The sequence below is a fragment of the Oncorhynchus nerka genome, linkage group LG13 (assembly GCF_034236695.1).
Source record: "Oncorhynchus nerka isolate Pitt River linkage group LG13, Oner_Uvic_2.0, whole genome shotgun sequence".
In the NCBI taxonomy this organism is placed as follows: Eukaryota; Metazoa; Chordata; class Actinopteri; order Salmoniformes; family Salmonidae; genus Oncorhynchus; species Oncorhynchus nerka.
In genome coordinates this window covers 45108410-45132417 of record NC_088408.1, presented here as the reverse complement: position 1 = coordinate 45132417, position 24008 = coordinate 45108410, and the positions used below count along the sequence as shown (strand labels likewise).

The window sequence follows — 24008 nt, the reverse complement described above, 5'->3', positions numbered from 1 at the left end:
ACCATAGAAAAAACATCGTAATAAATGACATTTTCCCACTAAAATGACGAGAATTCGTGAAGAAACAAGGCGCTATTCTTAGTTATCCTATGCTGGTTGTTGGTGTATTGTTTGGCTTTGTGAGGAACTTGCGTGTTTATTGCCGGGGCAGAGAGAAGCGCATCTCACTCAAGCTACCCTCTGACGTCACTGATGTGTTATTCGATATTTGTTGGCTTTGTGTTCACATTTTGTGTTCAAACCTTTCTATTTTTAAAACCAAAAAGCAGCATATGTCGTTGAATAAAAAACATTAAATCAACAAATCAGATCAGCGAGCGGAAAATGTATTGTTTTAGTTCATACCACTTTCTAGAATGGATTTGTCAGTGGGGTTTTTCAGATATCTCTTGAAAACATTTTGGGCGTTAGCCATATTTATCTGTTAAATCCTTTGAATAAGTATCCCTATTTGTTTATAATGTAGGCATACGTGGATTTGAATTGTTGATGCCTACAATTTAATAAGTTATTCAAAGATAATAATAATTTGCTTAAATTACCCCATTACAGGAAATAGTTAGGCTACATTTGATTGCATTTCAAATAAATGACGCTTATTGGAACGAAAAGTGCATTTAAAATAATTTTATTTCGTATAAATAGACAGGATTGCCTTGTTGCTATGCTCAAACAAAGACACCCACATGTCCAAATATGGACATTATACACATCTTATACTTAAAATGTTCGCTTATAAAAATGTCTATTAACGAAGTATATAATTAAGTTCCTTTCTTTCACGAAATCAAGTAAAAATGTGCATACAATTGACTTCAATGTTTCCCTAGTAGACACAAGTAAAGTACACTGTGATTGAAATAAAGTCCTGATTGGCTGGTTTGTTCTAAACACGTTAAATGAATAAATGAACATAAAACATTTACCTGTTTGCTTGTAAAATGATGTTAGCCTCCCCAACACACATTTCCTTTCCAACAGCATGGCCTGGCCTGACCCATGGCTATGTCAACAATGTTTCGTTTTTCCTAGTGGTGGATATAAAAAAGTGAGGGATTGCTGGCTGGAATGCATGAGTTAAAACATCGAAATAAACCCCCCACCCTTAGCCCTTTGAACTCTATTGACAGAAATGCAGGGTAGAGGGGAGGCAAAGCTTGGTTGGTGAGGTGTGGGGGTTGGGTGGGGTTGGCTAGGGTGAAGGAGTCCACCAAATCTCTGGTTGGGACGTTGCTATTGAAAAAGCTCTGGAATCTCGATGTGGAATGGTTTACGTCTGTGAAAGTGGCATTAAACTGTATTATGAGGATCTGATCATGTTTGATCAGTTGGTTTGGTTTTAGGCTAATCAATAATTGAGATGACATTCATATTTTCCAATTGGCTTAATTAGTTGAGTCTCTTATTAATCACTGCACGTGTTTATGTTCATAAGCCTTTATTATGAGGTTGGACTCAGAATCAACTTTATTCGCCAATAACATTTACACATAGCCTACTAGGAATTTGACCTGGCGAAATTGTGCCGAAAACAATAAGAATATACAGACAGAATATAGACAAAACCTACAGAATCTACAGATTACACTTCGCCTTGTTTTATACAGCATCAACGCTTCTATAATGTTGGCCTTGGCAGGGAATGTGAACCATACAGAATCAGAATGTTATTATTTTAGCCTTCAAAGGATAGCCTAAAATCCTAATAGCCTACGCTTGTGGATGATTACTGATGCATTTCAAATGAGGATTTACCCCAGTGTTTTACCCAAAAGGCTCAGACTTTTCTGTTTCCATCTCCATGGTCCGGCACCCGTGGCTCAGCGTGCCGTGGCTCTGGCGGACCTCCTCTAACTTGGAACCAATGCAAGGCCCTGGGTACTTTTCAGCTCTCATTTACATAACAATGGCTAACTGTGATCTTTAACACCTCACAAATCAACAGTCTTGAATGATTCAGGGGTGTTGATCGCCACATGTCTTTAGTGTCAAGCCCCTGATGGAAACACGATTACACTATAGCTTACGTTAATATAAAACACTGGCGGCCCACTAGTGTGGGGTTAAGTCTCATTGGAAAAGCACCAAACATAGCTCTGTTCGGTCAGGAAAAGCCCTTCCCAGGATATGAGTGAGTCGATAACATCTGACACCGTTGACTGGCCCTGTGACCCAAACCATCATTTTTGTGGCCACTGTGGAGCCCTCCTCACCGCATCTTCAAACAGAGTATTTGCGCGGGGGTTGGGCAGGGCCGGCCTTTGTTGGAGGCATGAGGTAAACTCGTGAATTCCGGAGGGTGGTCTCTTTGGTGTTGCTTTGCTGCTGGTGGGTGGGGATGGGTTGCTGTTGATTAATTCCTTCCCAACGTGTTTTTCCCCTTTGACAGTTTTGCGACTGGATATTGACAGAGCTGATAAATTGATAGTGCGCGTGCGAAACATCAGACTCATGTTTCCAGCCATACTCTCGTAGGCATAACCTACTGCGAATAGCCGCGGGAACCCGTTTGGGGGTAGGGGTGCTGAGATATTCTTTTGTGCCCTTGCTGAAGAGGTCTATTTTGGTCAGCTGATACAGGACTAGTAAAGGCCCAGCGCCCCCCAGTACCCCTCTTTTTTAAACTAAATGTATTTCAGTGTTTACCAGTATTTGTAACTTGAGCCTGATAAATACATGTACAAAACAGTTATTATGATAATACTTGTGGAATATACAAATACTTGCTTGATATATATTTTCTAGTTTCTTGAAATACTTTGCAAATGCAACTTATTTCTATGTGAAAACTGACAACAACTCTTACAATTCCAACTATTGATTTCTTAATTAAACTACCTTTTTGGTAAAGCAGAGATGTTTTGCCTGCCCTACAGATGTAAAGAAGTCTACATCGGTCCACTAATACTAGTAAAGGCCCAGTGCACTACGTTTGTGATATTTATTTTTTCTTAAACGATATATATATTTTCCCCCGATTTTTCAGGGGGTGCAGCACCCTCAACACCCCTAGTTCCTGCAGCTATGTCTGTGCGGATGTTGTCCATTGTTTGATTTGTCCTGCAATTTAAGTTCTGAAGGATCACACATGCCACCCACCCCTCAATTTTATCAATGGACATCTTGGCAGTGTATCAGGCCTTTATAACCATACGTATACCACTTAAAGTTAACCAAATAATTCATAGGCTATAGCCTATACTATATTTGTAATTGAAGTCTTCGCCTACACCTAATAGTTTCTGCAAGAGAAGGAGGAATATGGGGCTGGTCATGTGAACACGAACTCAATGTAGGCGTGAATACGTTTCTAAAATGCATAAGGAAAATTCTATTTACTCAAAGGTTAATGAATACAATCTTTAGGTTATTATTTGGCGATATGTTTAACGAATGAATTGACCATTTTTGTAAATGCAGCAATGAATTATGTTCAACAAACAATTGTAATCTATACATTTAAAATAAACCCCCCAATTCCCAATCTCATAATGATTAGGGCTATTTTACCACATGTAGCCCGCTGAATCGAGCTCAGAAAGGTAGTAAAAATAAAGTAATATAGTCCTATAAAAGAAGCAGAATAACAGATTTAATATTTACTGCACCAGATGTTTGTTTGCGTAAATCTTTTTTTTCAGTCTTTATATTTCCAATGTAGTGCATTTAGCTGCTGTTAATCAAATATGACATTTTAGAAATGGTTGATTTGGCTATTAAAATTTGCATTGAGGAGTTGAAAACAAGGTTGACCATTGCAAAGTGGACTGCCTACTGCCATTCACACGACTCTCTACCGAAGTTGTAAAATGTTTTTGCAAGATAATGGGTATGTGACCTAGTCCATCCTTTTATAAAAGAGTGTTATTGTGAGGACACAACTGACCACTGGGACCTTATAATCGGTTCCGAGTCCGTTTCCCTCGCTGCACTCCCTCCCCTGGATCCGTACTGAAATTAGCAGCAAGAAAGCATGTCATTGACAATGTCACGTGTCTAGAGGCACAGCCAGCAAGCGAGCGGATGAGAAAAGGTACGAGCGAGTGCAAGCGCTCGAAGTGGATTGAGTGTGGAAGGGATTGAAGGAGAGACATGACAAAATATCAAGAGGGAAAGCACGCACTACCATGCGAGCTAAATTTGCGACCGCTGGAATAGAGGATGTCGGATTAATGGTGACTATTATAACCCGTTTTCGCAGAGGAAGGTTTTCGATTGGGACTTTGGAAGAGAGGGTCCGCGGGGAAACATGGCCGAAGGTTATTCTGCAATTATTTTCTATTTTTTGCGCTTACTTTTTATTCTGATGGTATTGAGGGGATCTGCGAGGGACTATTGTTATATATCCTATATGTTATGTACCGCCCACGATTATTGCCATGTGAAAATATGCCTTGGGATCTTGTTGGAGCAGTTTGTCAACGGTAAAGAGCGTATTCTGCCCAACTGGGGCTTGCATGGGGAACCATGCGTGTAGCCTACACCTGCCCTTTGAGTTTCATACAATGCTGGTTAAACGTGGTAGATGCACGCAAATATGCTCCAGAATAAATAAAAACGGTGAGCATGCATTTGCAAAGGCAAAGCATTCAATTGCAAATCGCTGACCGTTGTGTAGTTAGAAACCCCACAAGTAGCCTATTTTACACCACTTTGCGTTTATGTTCGAAACATTCTACCATGCGCCAGTTCACGCTTAGGTGATCTCGAAAATCGTTTTGCGGGGAGAATTGGAGCAAAGACTAACCTCACACAACGTCCAGTGATGGGGTCTTTTCAACAAACCGGGCTCCATAAAAGTTGTTTATAGGCTACTACTCGGCCTACTATACGCGCGCACGACTATAGGGAAAATAGCCTACTTGGGCACCTTCTACACCTGTTTATCAATACATACTGTATTTAGCTAACTACTTTCATTTGACTTTTAGGAGGGGCGGTTAAAGGTGGTGCAGAATACACCGCCAAATCGGCGGAGCAGGAAGAGCGGATTCTGCCCCAGCCTCTGTCGGGAGCAGGCCACTGCAAGTGGTTCAATGTTCGAATGGGGTTCGGATTTATATCAATGACCAGCAGCGAGGGGAGCCCCCTAGACCTCCCTCTGGACGTATTTGTCCACCAAGTAAGTTCCCCCGAACGAGAAAAGTCTTCCACGTTGATGTTGTGCTGCTGTGAGCTTGGGTTGTGGGCATTGGTCATCTACCTCGTTGGCGCAATCCTCCACCCCGTAGACTACGTTATAGCCTACTCCACCTTGTTAATGATAAGTAATGTTTCAATAGGCTAGGTCAAGCAGCACAGGTCTATCCTTTCTAAACGGGTAATTACTGGATTTTAATTCTACAAAATCGGTTTATTAGCCTGTGTCCATGCGTGGCAATAACATCACGTGTTAATGCGAAATAGTGACACATTCTTAGGCCAGTGTTGGTTGCAACATTTGTATCACTTAATGATTGTGATGTTGTAACAGTTCACGTGTGTTACTTTGAATCATCATGACGTTTCCCTTGCATGTGTGTATATATATATATATATATATATATATGGCACATAAAACATGCTGTGGGTTTCCTTAAAGTGACACGTTCCCTCGTTCACTTCCCCTTGAACTTCGTGGAGGGAGAACACCAGTTGTATGACAGTTTGTAGTTTTTCTATTGCCTCATGTACAGGGAGATTATGCTTGATGGCCCACCATGTCGGAAAACGTGCTCAAATACTTTGAGTAAGTAGCCTACAAGAAAATATACATCAATAGAATGAAACAGAAATAAACATCCCACTCAGTCTTGAAACACTGTGTTTTTTTTGTTGACACTAAGTGCTAAACGCTGTCATTTGAGTACTCGTACAATTGCTTCGTCGAAAGTTATAACATGGATAGTTTGGGTGTGTAGATTTTCATTCGAGTTCATATTCTAATAACCCATCCATATTTTCAGCTGATTCTGTTGCCGTTAAATAGCTATTTTTTACGGTCCAATAAAGTCGCTTTTAAAGACTCAAGAGGAGAAAAGAGAAGGGAGTAGTCATTTTCACCATCTTATTTTCCCACACGGTTTGGCGGTGGAGGTGCTTTTATTGTGGTCTCACGGGAAGTTATTTTATTGAACTGGGAGAGAACATTCTGGTTCAAAGATGTAAGCGCCTAGCACGGCCCCAACCGAAGTCTTGAAAACATCTGTCAAACACGAGTGAGTAACAAGAGAGTTTACAATGACGAATTGCGCAGCTTTAAGCTGCTATGCTGCAGCTGTAGCTGCTACCATTGAGGTCTCGTGGTGAATTTGGGCGAACATGTTTCCTTGTTGCTGTTGTGTTGGCTACTCCCATCATCACTAACTGTTTCACGCGGCAGCACTATATGCTCTGAAAAAGGAACTCCCAAGTCTTAAGATGTATTTCAGTATTTGCATGCTGGCTAAGTTCAGTTATTTATATTGTCTCCCTAATAATATTCAAATGATTAGAGCGCCATGCTGGCATATAGTATTTTATTGTCATGTACTGTGTGTTCCTGTGTCCTGTTGATATGTCAGCAGAAGACGTTTATGTTAAGAAACAACCGAAAGACATAACTTACAGCACAGTAGAAGACAATACACCCTGTTGTTCATGCAGTGTACTATATTTTCCTTTGCAGAGGAAATCCAAATGAGCAGAATAGGTTGAGAATTCGAATCAATCATAGCCATTAGTGGATATGTCAGATGTACCTACTTTAGCCTTGCAAGCTTCCTCCCTGCCAAAGATGTGTGCTGAGAGAGAGAGAGAGAGAGAGAGAGAGCCCTGCTGAAGTCAAATAAACATTGTCTGGCGTGCAGTTTCTTAGCCTGGGCCTGAGCACAGAAATAAATAGAACACCATTGGGCTATTAATAGGCCTATGCATTATAGGCTCTTGTATCTCTATGGTACAGATTTAGATGTAGACATTTCTTAAACGTTTTCATGATCTAAATGTAGAGGAATACACACATTCACAAGATAATAATAATGATTGTTATGATGTTGATAAACCCCTACAGAATTCTATTGAGCCATTTCTTATAAACGTTCATGATTTTAGAAGAACAGGCTACTTATAGCCATACCAATCGTTATGTTTATAAGGGTGTTGCATCCTGCAGAATTCTGTTGTCTTTTGTTGGAAATGTGTGCGATCTCAAAGTAATGGCAATCATTATGATGCTGATACTGAGAAGAATAATACATACTTTTCTTAGAAATGTGTATGAATTTCAATTGAGAGGAATTCACACATTCATAAGATATAATTCTGTGGAGTCTTATAAGCGTTCATGATCCAATTTTAGAGGAATACACTTGCTCATTCATAATGCTGGAATTACTACTGTAATACTGTTGTTAATGATGACAGTGTAGTCTTTCAAATGTAAATCGTCAACTACCAATGAAATTGCCAATTCAGTAGGGATGTGCATTTTCCCTTTCAAGATGATTCAACACAAATCTAGATCCATGGGCTCTGATACTATTCACAGGAACGATCCGTTTTAGTTTGAAATGATTAGGTTCGATGCGATACTATTCGATGCCCTAACATTTGTTGCATAAACACGTACATTTTCCATTCGAAATTCATATCTGCTGATGATGGAGCTCATGAGCTGGGCCTCTCTGAGCTGGGCCTCTCTGAGCTGGGCCTGAGCTGGGCCGGTCTGAGATGACTTCTGTCTGTGTGTACGTGTGTGTGTAAATTATGTGTATGTACAATGTTGGCACCTGAGCTGAGCCATAAGAGAGGCATCTCCCACTATCAGATTAGGGGGTGCAATGTAGCCTGTTTTTTGTCTCCCCATTTTGGTTCTGAAATAACCATCACCCACAAATTAACTTGTCATTTTTGCAGATTAAGTGTTTGACTAGTCAACATATCAATATTTATATTTGACAAATGTAGCTATGACATAGCCAATGAATATATAGCACAACTTTGGATTTCACCCACATCTCAAAATCAAATGGTTTTGACCATTTGGAAATGTTTCCGTAGAGATCTTCTTTACTCCTCTTGCTTCGGCCATGCAGTGCACCTCACAAAAGGGATTTCTCATTATGAAATGATCAACTTTACCCTGTATATCTAAAAATGACCATATACACGGAATTGTTTAAAGCAAAACTACCAAAACTGTTGGTGATGGTGAACCGGAACAATCAAAGTAAAATATATTATATTATATAATATTATATACCTGTTTAGCAGGTATAGTCAGATAAGTTGGCTCTCCAGTAGCTTACTTTTATTCCAGTAAAACACAATGTACATCATAGGTTATCACTCAACGAATAAAGCACAATTTCATGCAAGCCATTCATGCAAGTTGATGGTGCCTCGCTGATGTGCAAGATCCAGAACAGGCCCCCTACCTCACTGTGGTCAGTGCACAAAACAACTATATTATTGAAAAGTTTATTGATGGGACAATTTTTCGTTTGAATGCATAAAAACCTATCTAGAGTTTAGAATGTAACCTTGTGGTAGGGTTGATTGGGGGGCCATGTATGCTTGTTTTTCAGTTGCAGACATGCCTGATCAGTTATATGACGTAGCGACAAAGGCTGGAGAGCTGACACACACACACACACACACACACACACACACACACATTTACTTTCCTGTTATGGGGTATTTCTGTTGCTTGCTGCTTGGGAAGATTGTACCATTTGTAAATATTATCTCCAAAGATAAAGACACATTTTGTCCCATGGAAAAAATATCATTTGAGTGCAAGATTCAGATTGGGCTCCAGTTTGTGACAATGTGTGATAATTTTCTATGCATGCAGGAATTATTGAGATAATGAGAGGGGGGGGGAGGGGAGGAGAAAGAGAGAGAAAATAAATGTGGTAGAGACTAAAGGGGGAGGTTAGGAAATAAGAGAGAGAACAGGGAAAGAGAGAATGGTGGAAGAGAGGGGATTGGGAGGACGGGAGTAAGAAAGGTAGTTAGAGGGAGAGAAAGGAGAGGTTATGCAGCAGAAGGAAAGAGGAGGGGTTGGAGAAGCAAATGAGGGAGGGGGCAAGGGAAGGAAGAGTGGGACGGAGGGAGAGGGGTGGGGGAAAAATAATAATAATTCATTTGTGATGGGGAAGTAGATTAGAAGAGGGATAAATTAGTGATGGGGAATTAGGTTAGAAGAGGGAGGAAGAGGGAGAGAGAGCTAGAGAAGGAGCGAGAGAGTAGTAGAGAGGAGGTAGAGAATAAGAAAGAGGCAAAGAGAGTGGGGGAGAGAGAATAGAGGAGAGCGAGAAAGAGGAAGAGAGAAGGATATAAAGAGGTAGAAAAGGAAGGAAAGCGAGAGGAGGTATAGAGAGGTACAGAAGGGAAAAGAGAGAGGAACAAAAGGGAGTAGGTAGAAAAGAATGAGAGATAAAGAGCTCGAGATAAGGAAAGATACAGAGAGAGAGGTATAGAGAGGTACAGAAGGGAAAAGAGAGAGAGGAACAAAAGAGAGTAGGTAGAAAAGAATGAGAGATAAAGAGCTCGAGATAAGGAAAGATACAGAGGGAGAGAGAGAGGTATAGAGAAAGAGGGAGGTAGAGAAGATAAAAGAGGGAGAGGTATAACGAAGGAGACCGAGGATGTAGAGGGACGGAGAAAGAAAGAAATAATGAGCTAGTCCCATCTTGACCCCAGAGAAATCTTCCCGGGGGGGCCAAACATCAGGGGGGTTCCCGTGTGTGTGTGTGTGTGTGTGCTTCTCTATATGACCACTACTACTACCTTGTGCCAGCGTTGCACCCACACTATGACACATTTTTATTCAGTTTGTTTGTTTATTTCACCAGTGATGATCTATGATGAATTACATTAATGCATTTCCTCTTTTGGAGATTAAATGTAAGACTCTTCTGTCTTTGTGTGTTGCTTGAGCACCTCACATTTTCACGCTTGGATGTTTAGCTGGCACATCAATCAACCCATTGCTATTTACCCACAAGTCTCTTTTGGTGTGTGTGTGTGTGTTTGCACAAGTGCATGTATTTTTCAGTTGCTTTGTTCTGTTCTTGCCACCAGGTCCACTCCTTAACCAAAATCTCCAAGTGCTCAGATATTATTTTGTCTGTATGCATGCATGTGTGTGTTGTGTGTTAAAGTGGGCCCCTAGTGAGATTTTCTTTGTTCATTTATTTTTATTTAACCTTTATTTAACTAGGCAAGTCAGTTAAGAACAAAGTCTTCTTTACAATGACAGCCTACATTAAAACCCCCCTAGCCAGACCCTCCCCTAACCCGGACGATGCTGGGCCAATTGTGCGCTGCCCTATGGGACTCCCGATCGAGGCCGGTTGTGATACAGCCCGGGTACGAACCCAGGTCTGTTTTGATGCCTCACAGGCCAGATATTGATCTCAACGGCGATGCAGTGCCTTAGACCGCTGCGCCACTCAAGCGGCCATTGAGATGAACCACTGGCCTGTGTCTCCATTTGGCATGCAAGCCCTACCCCTCCCCAGTCCCTGCCACAGACCCACCTCCCCCTCTTTACTTCAATGCTTAAAAACCGCAGAAGAAGAAAGTGGAGCGGTCATGTGACTTCCTGTCCATATATGGGGAATGTGATTGGTCATTTGAAAGGTATATTGTGTGAATTCAAGTAGAAGTGGTGCTAGAGATGTTTCTTTCTATTGACATGACAAACAGACATGTTGTAGAATAGACCCATTCCACTTTTGGTGGGTGATCTGTTTTTTTGGTATTGTCTAGAACAACAAAGGGTTTGGTTTTGGCATTGCTTCTGAAGAAGCTTGGTGGATTTGAATGTGTTTTTTAATGTAACTGTTTTGTGTGTTTCTGTGAAGTTGTATGAAGTTAAGTGTTTTATTTCAGGGAAAACATTTTTGTTTTACTTGTTCAGTTTGTTTGCTTGTAGATAAGGTCAGTTTTATTTCAGCCTTTATTTAGAGAGTTTGAAAGACCCTTTGTTCTCAATGACCTAAGACCCTTGATCAAAAACTCTTGGTTGACTTGTACGAAGTTGCATTTCCCTCAATGTTTAAGTTATTCTATTTTTTTTTACTGTTGGTTGTTTTTGTCGATACTTTTTTTAATGGAAGGAAAGTGGCACAACAAACTGTTAGTTACCTTAGTTGGCAAATAGCAACACTGTAGCCTGTGGATCTTGTTTGTGAAAATGTTCCATGTTTTTAATGCCTGTCGTTTGTTTACAGGATAACATTATGATATAATTTATTGGTAGCATGTATTTGTAATGAGTTTTGATCCTATATTTACTTGTTGTTGAACCTGAGTACGAAATGCTGTTTTAATGCAACCAAATTAGCATTTAGCTAACATGTCACTACCATTCACCTAGCATTTAGCTAGTATTTACCTAGTATTTAGATGGTATTTAGCTAGTATTTAGCTAGTATTTACCTAGTGATTTAGCTAGTATTTAGCTAGTATTTACCTAGTATTTAGCTAGTGATTTAGCTAGTATTTAGCTAGTATTTACCTAGCATTTAGCTAGTATTTAGCAAGCATTGACCACAAGTCTTTATGGTTATGATCTTAACTCATCTGGTGGAAATAAGGCAGACTAGTTTATTTTTGTAGAAACAGGAAAAATATGGAAACAAATGATAAGATAATTAATGGTTAATATAAAACATAATCCACAACTTTTATAATTGTGTGTAGAAAGAGCAAACCAGTAAATGTTCAATAGTTGGTCTGAAACTTCATTTGATAATAGGCAACCTGTTTCTAAAACCTGATTGTGATGTTAAGGAAATAGTAAACAATTTCAGTGTGGCCCTCCGGACCTCGTTGAAGAACGAATGTGACCCCCCCCCTGGCAAAATGAGTTTGACACCCCCGATCAAAAGTCTGTTTATGAATCCAGCAGTAGGTTTAATTCTGGTTACTTCCAAGATTAATTGTGAACGTTGTTCATTTTAGTTTATATACCGATGGTATTGAGCTTTGTTTTAAGAAGACAAAGTGTAGTCAATGAAACAAAATATTGTCTTAATTTAAAGGAGAGCTACATGTACCATGTTAGTAATACTTTTATATTTTTTGAGGAATACGGTTTAGAAATATCTGAACTGCAGTTTGTATATGTACACAAGGTAGCCAGGCCGGTGAATCGTTATGGAAGAGCAACCTTTTAGTGGCAAACAATGTATAAAACCACATTTAATTTGTGTAATTTTATTCCTTTACTATTACAGATATATATTTAGCTTGACAATTAGCATGATTCTGAATTGAAATGCCACTTGTATTAAATTTGATTTGTAGACGCGTTTAGATCAGGGTCATGTTCATTAGGCACCACATCGAAGAAAACTGACTGAAACACGGAACGACTACCTGGACTTGTCCAATAAGAAACACAAATTTAAATGTTCTATTGCAAAACATTTTCTGTTGCATGCTATAATGCACACAACCTAGCAGTAGGCTTCATCACGCTCCTGTTTGATTTTGTTTGAAGTGAGAAACTTTAGCTTTACAGTTTTTGAACAGTGGGAAATTTAATTGACAATTGAAAGACAAAATAAATGCAACTCTATTTTCAATGTTGACCTGTGCTTTTTGCCGTTATTTTATATGTCTCCCATTTTCAATGAAGTGAATTCTGATTTTCACCCCACTACTACTACTATTGTATTCTTTCTCCCCAGCCACCTAACCTAGGTTCATTTCCTCCCTTTCTGATAAACCTTTAGCAGAATGATCTAGTGCTCACCAACCCCCTCTGATCAAACACAGGGCTGTTGTTGGTTTGTGCAGAGGGGAAACGGGAACACTCTTTATTGTTTGATGGGGGGGTTGGGTAGAGGTCAGGGGTTAGGGGCTGTAATGAAAACGTGCGGAGGAGGGTGAGGGGTGTCAGTGCGTGAGCTTTTGGCTTTGTTGGTGGTTCACTCTGGTGTTTGCTTCCCCCTCTTCTTCTTTGGTTTATATGCATCCTGTTGGGTCATATCCATCTGTGACGATCGGGGCCAGCTTTGTCCACTTAGCATTTCCTGTGTGTAAAAAGCTACTTAATATCGTCACCCATTCCCTTCTGCTCCTAGCCCTCCTCCACCACCCCTACACACACACACACACTGCTTCCACTATGCAGCTCCGCTCCGACCAGTAGCTCCATCCAACGATGAACACTCACACAGCCATGCGTCACCATGGTGAGACAAGAGGAGCAGGAGGTCTCATATCCTCTTCTCTCACTCTCCTCTCGTTCCACTTCCTGGATCGATTACTGTGACTGGTGATGACGATGGTTTGGAGGATGATGAAGAGGAAAGGTTATTTCGATCCAGGCTGCTGGGTTCATTGATTGCTGTCTCCATCTCAGTTTACACACACACACATTCACACACACACACACACACACACACACACACAAACATTCTGAACATAGGCTTATAAGCATAATAAGCACAAACACCTACAAATAATCAGGATTTGGTCTGAGTGTGTTTATCAGTGTGTGTATGATCTGTTGCTGAGTGGTGTTTTCGTTCATCTATTCCATCATTCTTTTACCAGGTATGTTGGAAGAGAACACAATGTCTTTTACAGAAATTTGGGGAGAAAGTTAGTGGAGGGAAGAAGAGGACGATTTCATTTGAATGTGGAGCTGGGTATATTACATGGGTTGTTCTCAGGACAGACAGGCAATTTGGAGGAGTGTGGGGGATTGGTTGGCTGGTGTGCTCTCTGCCTGCCTGTCAGTGGGTCCTCTCTCTGTGGGGGGAGGGGGTTTCTGCCCCTGACCCAGGGATTTCTGGAGCTGACCTGTGGGGCTCCTAATCAAATGGGGGGTTTTGTTCCAGGTCGCTCCTCGTCCCTCCTGGGTCTGACCTGATCAGGAGTTGCTCCTCCATTGGAGCTGAATAGAATGCGCTGGTGGAATTTCCATGGGCTCACACCCTCCCTGTCCCCCCCACCCCCACCCCCATCTCTCTCTTTATCTCCTCCCCTTCTCCCTCTTGTGCACACCCCACGCTGTTCCAGGCAACTCTTCCATTTTGTTCTCTCTCTCTCTCTCGCTCTCTCTTTCTCTCTCACTCAACTATTACCACCCCAACAGATCCACAGATGATGCAATCTCAATTGCATTCCACACTGCCACCTAAATGAGAGGTATACCGATGTGAGAATGCTGTTCATTGATTATAGCTCAGCATTCAACACCATAGTCCCCTCCAAGTTCTTCACCAATCTTGAGACCCTGGGACTAAACACCCCCTCTGCAGCTGGATCCTGGACTTCTTGACGGGCCGACCCCAGGTCTTGAAGGTTGGCAACGTAACTTCCGCCATGCAGACCCTTAACAAGGGGTCCCCTCAGGGATGTGTGCTTAGTCCCCTCCTGTACTCCCTGATCACCAGCGATAATGAGACAGCCTATAGGATGGAGGCCAGTGACAACAACCTCTCCCTCACGCCCCCATCCACATCGACAGGGCTGTAGTAGAGCGGGTCAACAGCTTCAACTTCGTCGATGTCCAAATCACTAAGGACTTAAAATTGTCTACCCACAACGCACACAGTTGTGAAGAAGGGGCGAGAGCACCTCGTCCCCCTAAGAAGGTTGAAAAGATTTGTCATGGGCCATCAATTCCTCAAAAAGTTCTACAACTGCATCATTGAGAACATCTTGACTAGCTGCACTGTTCTCTTTGCTTCCGTACAGCAAGCGGTACCAGAGAAACAAGTCTGACACCAACAAGCTCTTGAACAGCTTCTATCCTCAAGCCATAAGACTGCAAAATAGCTAACAAAATGTCTACACGGACTATCATTGACCTTTTTGTTGCACTGACTCTATGCACACTCACAGGACTCTACACACTCACTCACAGAAGCTCACACTACAACAAACACACACACGCACATATAATCAACATATAAGCTGCTGCTACTCTGTTTATCATATCTCTTGATGCCTAGTCCTATACACTCAGTGTCTACCCCTACCACTCCAGTATCCCTGCACTGCTACTCTGTTTATCATATATCTTGATGCCTAGTCCTATACACTCAGTGTCTACCCCTACCACTCCAGTATCCCTGCACTGCTACTCTGTTTATCATATATCTTGATGCCTAGTCCTATACACTCAGTATCTACCTCTACCACTCCAGTATCCCTGCACTGCTACTCTGTTTATCATATATCTTGATGCCTAGTCCTATACACTCAGTATCTACCTCTACCACTCCAGTATCCCTGCACTGCTACTCTGTTTATCATATATCTTGATGCCTAGTCCTATACACTCAGTATCTACCTAGTCCTACTCTACCACTCCAGTATCCCTGCACTGCTACTCTGTTTATCATATATCTTGATGCCTAGTCCTATACACTCAGTATCTACCTCTACCACTCCAGTATCCCTGCACTGCTACTCTGTTTATCATATATCTTGATGCCTAGTCCTATACACTCAGTACCTACAGTTGAAGTTGGAAGTTTACATACACTTAGGTTGGAGTCATTAAAACAAATTTTTCAAACACTCCACATTTCTTGTTAACAAACTATAGTTTTGACAAGTCGGTTAGGACAACTACTTTCACAGACAGATTATTTCACTTATAATTCACTGTATCACAATTCCAGTGGGTCAAAAGTTTACATACACTAAGTTGACTGTGCCTTTCAACAGCTTGGAAAATTCCATAAAATTATTGTCATGGCTTTAGAAGCTTCTGACATCATTTGAGTCAATTGGAGGTGTACCTGTGGATGTATTGCAAGGCCTACCTTCAAACTCTGTGCCTCTTTGCTTGACATCATGGGAAAATCTAAAGAAATCAGACAAGACCTCAGAAAAAAATTGTAGACCTCCACAAGTCTGGTTCATCCTTGGGAGCAATTTCCAAATGCCTGAAGGTACCACGTTCATCTGTACAAACAATCCCACACAAGTATAAACACCACGGAACCACACAGCAGTCATACCACTCAGGAAGGAGACGCGTTCTGTCTCCTAGAGATGAATGTACTTTAGTGCGAAAAGTGCAAATCAATCCCAGAACAACACCAAAGGACCCTGTGAAGATGTTGGAGGAAACAGGTACAAAAGTATCAATATCCACAGTAAAACGAGTCCTATATTGACATAACCTGAAAGGCCGCTCAGCAAGGAAGAAGCCACTGCTCCAAAACCACCCTAAAAAAGCAAGACTATGGTTTGCAACTGCAGATGGGGACAAAGATCGTACTTTTTGGAGAAATGTCCTCTGGTCTGATGAAACAAAATAGAACTGTTTGGCCATAATGACCATTGTTATGTTAGGAGGAAAAAGGGGGCGGCTTGCAAGCCAAAGAACACCATCCCAACCGTGAAGCACCGGGGTGGCAGCATCATGTTGTGGGGTGCTTTTCTGCAGGAGGGACTGGTGCACTTCACAAAATAGATGGCTCATGAGGAAGGAGAATTATGTGGATATATTGAAGCAACATCTCAAGACATCAGTCAGGAAGTTAAAGCTTGGTCGCAAATGGGTCTTCTAAATGGACAATGACCCCAAGCATACTTCCAAAGTTGTGGCAAAATGGCTTAAGGACAACAAAGTCAAGGTATTGGAGTGACCATCACAATGCCCTGACCTCAATCCTACAGAAAATTTGTGGGCAGAACTGAAAAAGCGTGTGCGAGCAAGGAGGCCTACAAACCTGACTCAGTTACACAAGCTCTGTCAGGAGGAATGGGCCAAAATTCAACTTATTGTGGGAAGCTTGTGGAAGGCTACCCAAAACGGTTGACTCAAGTCAAACAGTTTAAAGACAATGCTACCAAATACTAATTGAGTGTATGTAAACTTCTGACCCACTGGGAATGTGATGAAAGAAATAAAAGCTGAAATAAATCATTCTCTCTACTATTATTCAAACATTTCACAGTCTTAAAATAAAGTGGTGATCCTAACTGACCTAAGACAGGGAATTTTTTACTAGGATTAAATATCTGGAATTGTGGAAAACTGAGTTTAAATGTAGTTGGCTAAGGTGAGGGTAAACTTCCGACTTCAACTGTAGGTTGTTACGATGTGTGTTCTGTCCTGTATTTTATTTTTTAACCCAGCCCATGTCCCCGCAGGAGGCCTTTTGCCTTTTGGTAGGCCGTCATTGTAAATAAGAATTTGTGCTTAACTGACTTGCCTAGTTAAATAAAGGTAATAAAAAAATTGTTGGGAAAGATCTTGCAAGAAAGGCATTTATTTCCCTGTACATGACAATAAATGTTTAAACTCTCTGTTCTGTCCTCTCTCTCCCTCTCTCTCTCTCACCAACAGACAGACAGACTGTCTCTGTTCACCCCCTCCTCTCTCTTGCTCTCTCTCTATACACTTCTCTCTCTCTCTCTCTCTCTCTCTCTCGCTCTCTCTCTCTCTCTACTACTCTCTCGCTCTCTCTCATTCAATTCAAAGGGCTTTATTGGCATGGGAAAGCCCTTTTGAATTGAATTTACAAAGCTGTTTGTGCTTCACTGGTTGCTCTTTTCTTGTGGCGACTGGTCACACATCTTTCTGCTGTGATGGCACACTGGTGTTTCACCTAATAGATACAGGAGTTTATCAAAATTGGATTTGTCTTCAAGTTCTTTGTGGGTCTGGGTGATATGAGGGAAATATCTGTCTCTGATTGAACATGCCCCGATCCACATCAACTGCAGTAGAGGGAGTCCCAAGTTTGAAGTTCCTAGGCATCCACATCACTGAGCATTTGTCATAGAGCAACAGCATCACCACTCTTGTCCAGAGGGCGCAACAGCGTCTCTAATTCCTAAGGCGGCTGAAGAAATTCGTCATGCCACCCTGGGTCCCCTCCAAATACTACCTCTACATCGAGATCATCCTGACCGGTTTCATCACGGCCAGGTACGGGAATCGCTCCGTCCACAACCGCAAGGCCCTCCTGCAGGTGGTGAAGACGGCACAGTACATCACTGGGATCTTGCTCCCACCCATCCAGGTGATCTACTCGAAGCGGTGCCTGAGGAAGGCCACAGCATCATCAAGGACCCCACACACCCCAGCCACAAGCTGTCCACTCCCTTACTGTTGGGCAGACATTATCAGAGCATGAGATCTTTTTCTTCTTCATATCTATATATATATTTATTTAACTAGGTAGGTCAGTTAAGAACAAATTCATATATTCAATGACGACCTACACCGGCCAAACCAGGACGATGCTGGGCCAATTGTGCACCTCCCTATGGGACTTCCGATCCTGGCCAGTTGTGATACAGCCTGGATTCGAACCAGAGTGTCTGTAGTGACGCCTCTAGCACTGAGATGCAGTGCCTTAGACCACTGCGCTTGAACTGGACTGACCACCTGCTCTGATTCTTCGCACCTTAGCACACATGCACTCACACACACATTCTCTGGTCTGATGAAACCAAGATTGAACTCTTTGGCCTGAATGCCAAGCGTCACATCTGGAGGAAACCTGGCACCAACCCTACGGTGAAGCATGGTGGTGGCAGGATCATGCTGTGGGGATGTTTTTCAGAGGCGGTTACTGGGAGACTAGTCAGGGTTGAGGGAAAGATTAACAGACCAAAGTACAGAGAGATCCTTGATGAAAACCTGCTCCAGAGTGCTCAGGACCTCAGACTGGGGCGAAGTTTTACCATCTCTGGAGAGACCTGGAAATAGCCGTACAGCGACGCTCCCCATCCAACCAGACAGAGCTTGAGAGGATCTGCAGAGAAGAATGGGAGAAACTCCCCGAATACAGTTGTGCTAAGCTTATAGCATCATAACCAAGAACACTCGATGCTGTAATCGCTGCCAAAGGTGCTTCAACACAGTACTGAGTAAAGGGTCTGACTAAATAAGTCAATGTGATATTTCATTTTTTATTTATTTATACATTTGCAAAACAAAACAAATATGGGGTATTGTGTGTAGATTGAGGGAAAAATATATTGAATCCATTTTAGAATAACATAACAAAATGTGGAAAAAGTCAAGGGGTCTGAATACTTCTCTGAATGAACTGCTTCACACATCACAACTGCTGCTACCAGACTCTTATTATACTACTCAATTTATACACTTGCGGTGGCCTCTCTCAGTAGGAAGGCTATGCTCACTGAGTCTACATAGTCAAACCTTTCCTTAATCTTGGGTCAGTCACAGTGGTCAGGTATTCTCTGTTTAGGGCCAAATAACATTCCAGTTTGTTCAGTTTTTTTTGGTTAATTCCTTCCAATGTGTCAAGTAATTATCTTTTGATTTTCTCATGATTTGGTTGGGTATAATTGTGTTCCTGTCCTGGGGCTCTGTTCACAAACAGAAACAGACCCCACAGAGCCCCAGGACAGGAACACAATTAGACCCAACCAAATCACAAGAAAACAAAAAGATAAGGACCAGATTGCTTAGGGGACTCTTCTCCAGGTTCATCTCTATGTAGGTGATGGCTTTGTTATGGAAGGTTTGGGAATTGCTTCCTTTTAGGTGGTTGTAGAATTTAACGTCTATTTTCTGAATTTTGATAATTAGCGGGTATCGTCCTAATTCTGCACTGCATTATTTGGTGTTTTACGTTTTCTCCCTCCCTCTCATGCTTTCTCATTCTCTTTCTGACCGTGCCCTCTGACCTCTGTGTGTAAACTGAACTGGCAAGACACCCTCCAGGACACTTGAGAGGAGGGTATTTTACACACACACACTCACATGCTGATCACACCGCTCGCGTCGGTCAGCATGTGAGTGTGTGTCAATTTAACAAGGCACAGCTGTTAATTGAAATGCATTCCAGGTGACTACCTTATGAAGCTGGTTGAGAGAATGCCAAGAGTGTGCAAAGCTGTCATCAAGGCAAAGGGTGGCTACTTTGAAGAATCACAAATATAAAATATACACTACCGGTCAAAAGTTTTAGAACACCTACTCATTCAAGGGGTTTTCTTTATTTTGTACTATTTTCTACATTGTAGAATATGCCAAGAGTGTGCAAAGCAGTCATCAAGGCAAAGGGTGGCTATTTGAAGAATACTCACTTTTTTGGTTACTACATGATTCCGTATGTATTATTTCATAGTTGTGATGTCTTCACTAATATTGTACAATGTAGAAAATATAAAAAAATAAGGAAAAACTATGGAATGAGTAGGTGTGTCCAAACCTTTGACTGGTACTGTCTGTCTGTCTGTCTGTATGTAGTGAATGAATTGATGTTGATTCTTCTATAGATACCACACTTCACATTTAGAAAGATTCAGCGTATGCAAGATTTAATTCATGAATATATTGAAGCATCTTTAATAGCTTTGTTTTGACTATCTTAATTCTAACAGGAAAAGTTGATTATATAGTAATAAAATAGCATTATATGAGCACAAAACAATGTTTTGTGTGTATAATTTATTATATTTTATAGCAAATATATACCTTTAAATCCATATATAAAAAATGTATGTTCTATAAAAAAAATGATGGTACTGACTGCAATGCATCTTTCATTTCCCTCATTCTTTTCTATTTGTTTCCAAAGGTAATGTTTAATTAATAACATTGGTATGAAAGGTTGATAAAAAAAAGACTATACATTGGGCCAGATTTACAAAGCAATTGCATTCTACCTATTATATTTTTGAGAAACATAGAATTAGTTTTTCAATAATTAACCCTCATGGTTTATACATACTCTTATCTTACTCAGACTCTTACATTTATTCTTACTGTTATTATACTCTTGTTTTGACTTAGTCTTACATATCTGTATGTTGTTCACCATAGAGAAACAAGTGCAATATTTGCACTGTTGTAAATGACTTAGTTAATCCTTGTGTCTTCTGTTCTCTCTCTCTCTCTCTCTCTCTCTCTTGCTCTCTCCATTCTTATTCTTCCCTTGTGTCTTCTGTTCTCTCTCTCTCGCTCTCTCCATTCTTATTCTTCCCTTGTGTCTTCTGTTCTCTCTCTTTCTCTCTCTCTCTCTCTCTCTCTCTCTCTCTCTCTCTCGCTCTCTCCATTCTTATTCTTCCCTTGTGTCTTCTGTTCTCTCTCTCTCTCTCTCTCTCGCTCTCTCCATTCTGATTATTCCCTTGTCTTCTGTTCTCTCTCTCTCTCTCTCTCTCTCTCTCTCGCTCTCTCCATTCTTATTCTTCCCTTGTGTCTTCTGTTCTCTCTCTCTCTCTCTCTCTCTCTCTCTCTCTCTTCTTATTCTTCCCTTGTGTCTTCTGTTCTCTCTCTCTCTCTCTCTCTCTCTCGCTCTCTCCATTCCCTCCATCTATGTTGTTTGGCAACAAACTTGTTTGAGTAGCTCTTTATAGGCTCGCATACTGTTGGCTTACTCTCCCACTCTTTCAACTCTGTTAAAGCATGTCATGCTGTGTGGGTGTGTTTGTTTCCCTCTGTTAAGTTTGGTTACGATTTGTCTAATCGTAAAAAATAAAAGCTACCGATTTTCCGATTTGAATAACATTTTTCGTAAGACATTTAACGGACCTTGACAGGAATGAAATACTCAATTGACATTCTAAAGGTTTTCTCTGAATAAAGCATATCTTTATGGCAGTCCAAAAATCATTCATTGTAACAGTGCAGAGTTTTTTTAAAGGGGTTGTCTGGGTCTAATTGTAATTACATGGTTATAGTTCAGTATCTTTTAAAAGGCGATTTTCTGTCATTCAAATTCTATGGTTAAAGAGCAGCATTTTTAAAGGCGTGGTCTGTTTATTTTTTCCTCCACAGAGTAAGCTGGTGATGGATGGCTTCCGCAGCCTGAAGGAGGGCGAGCAGGTGGAGTTCACCTTTAAGAAGTCCTCCAAGGGCCTGGAGTCCCTGCGGGTGACGGGGCCGGGCGGGGGATCATGCGCGGGCAGCGAGAGGAGACCCAAAGGGAAGGCCACGCCCCAGAAGAACCGCAAACAAAAGGGTGACCGGTGAGTACAAGAGCAAAGCATGCTGGGAAGGCTCTGATTAACAGGAAGTCAAATGTGGATGGAGCTTTGCTGTAGTAGGCACAGGTGTTTAAAATGACATGGACAAAATGGTTGTTACTGGAAACTAAAGATAAAGTGACATTGGACAACATAAATCATTGAAAAGGCTAAGATGATTCTAAATATGCTTATGATCAATTTTATACTTAAATTTTACTAACGACAACACAACCCAAATTAATGTGAGGGTTTAGAGTATCTTTTCAAAATCCTCTTTACAAAACCTACAAAACCAAACATTTTCTAGTGGTATTCATATGGTGGTGATTTTTGTATTAGCCTTAATTGGACAAGTTCAGAAAGTATCTTACTGTTCCCAGGTCATAACACACATTTTTACTTTATAAACAAAAAATATCAAATAACAAAAATCTTCCTATAAGGATAGTTGGATGAAAGTTACAGCTTTGTAACTACAGAGCCTTCAGAGAGTATTCACACTCCTTGACTTTTTCCACATTTTGTTGTTTTACAGACTGAATTTAACATTGATTACATTTATATATTTTTGGTCACTGTAATGTCAAAGTGGAATTATGTTTTTAAAAATGTTTACAAAATTATTTAAAAATGAAAAGCTGAAATGTCTTGAGTCAATAAGTGTTCAACCCCTTGGTTATGGCATGCCTAAATCAGTTCAGGAGTAAAAATGTGCTTAACAAGTCACATAATAAGTTGCATGGACTCACTCTGTGTGCAATAATAGTGTTTAACCCACTAGAGTCGATTGATACAATTTAAGCTAGTTTTTTTGCATTGTATGCGTCTCAATCCGCCGCATCCAACGATGTCGCACCTCTGCATCTGCGGTGAAAGATGGCAGAGCTAAAGCGGTGTTTGGTCCTCGCACAAAAACGTCTGTAATGTCCAAACTCTTTGGAAAGATGAGACTCTCACAAACATGATGGTGGTCTCCTCTTATGACCCCCACAAGTGTCAGGAGACTCGTCTGAAGTTTGTACCGTTGATGTACTTCTGTTTGTCCAAACTGTTTAGGCTACAAACTAATGTGACCCCGCGGTGGAAAGGGGAGATTCTCACGAACATGAAGGTGTTCTTCGTTTCTCTCTATGACCCCCATAAATGTCACAGGAATCGTCTGAGGGTAACCGGTATCGTTTTTTTAAAACTATGGAAGTAGGAAGGCAGTTTTGCGCTAAATATGTGTAAAAACAAATATATATATATATATATATATATATATATATATATATTAGGGGTCGACCGATTACATTACTCATCTCATATATACAGTGGGGCAAAAAAGTATTTAGTCAGCCACCAATTGTGCAAGTTCTCCCACTTAAAAAGATGAGAGAGGCCTGTACATTTTCATCATAGGTACACTTCAACTATGACAGACAAAATGAGAAAAAAAATCCAGAAAATCACATTGTAGGGTTTTTAAATGAATTTATTTGCAAATTATGGTGGAAAATAAGTATTTGGTCACCTACAAACAAGCAAGATTTCTGGCTCTCACAGACCTGTAACTTCTTCTTTAAGAGGGTCCTCTGTCCTCCACTCATTACCTGTATTAATGGCAGCTGTTTGAACTTGTTATCAGTATAAAAGACACCTGTCCACAACCTCAAACAGTCACACTCCAAACTCCACTATGGCCAAGACCAAAGAGCTGTCAAAGGACACCAGAAGCAAAATTGTAGACCTGCACCAGGCTGGGAAGACTGAATCTGCAATAGGTAAGCAGCTTGGTTTGAAGAAATCAACTTTGGGAGCAATTATTAGGAAATGGAAGACATACAAGACCACTGATAATCTCCCTCGATCTGGGGCTCCACGCAAGATCTCACCCTGTGGGGTCAAAATGATCACAAGAACGGTGAACAAAAATCCCAGAACCACACGGGGGACCTAGTGAATGACCTGCAGAGAGCTGGGACCAAAGTAACAAAGCCTACCATCAGTAACACACAGCCCCAAAACATCACTGCTCTAGAGGAGATCTGCACGGAGGAATGGGCCAAAATTCCAGGAACAGTGTGTGAAAACCTTGTGAAGACTTACAGAAAACGTTTAACCTC

The 24008-nt window shown here is 41.1% G+C and overlaps 1 protein-coding gene across 1 annotated transcript in view; it reads left to right on the top strand.

Annotated features, from left to right (window-relative positions):
• The first annotated feature begins 4012 nt into the window (after positions 1–4012).
• LOC115139561 (protein lin-28 homolog B-like) overlaps positions 4013–24008 on the top strand; it is a 41859-nt gene continuing 21863 nt past the window's right edge. The window contains exons 1-3 of the mRNA XM_029677092.2: positions 4013–4259; positions 4932–5122; positions 21713–21903. Of these exons, the coding sequence (XP_029532952.1) occupies positions 4250–4259; positions 4932–5122; positions 21713–21903 (392 nt within the window). The 5' untranslated portion in view covers positions 4013–4249. The remainder of the gene's footprint in view (positions 4260–4931; positions 5123–21712; positions 21904–24008) is intronic.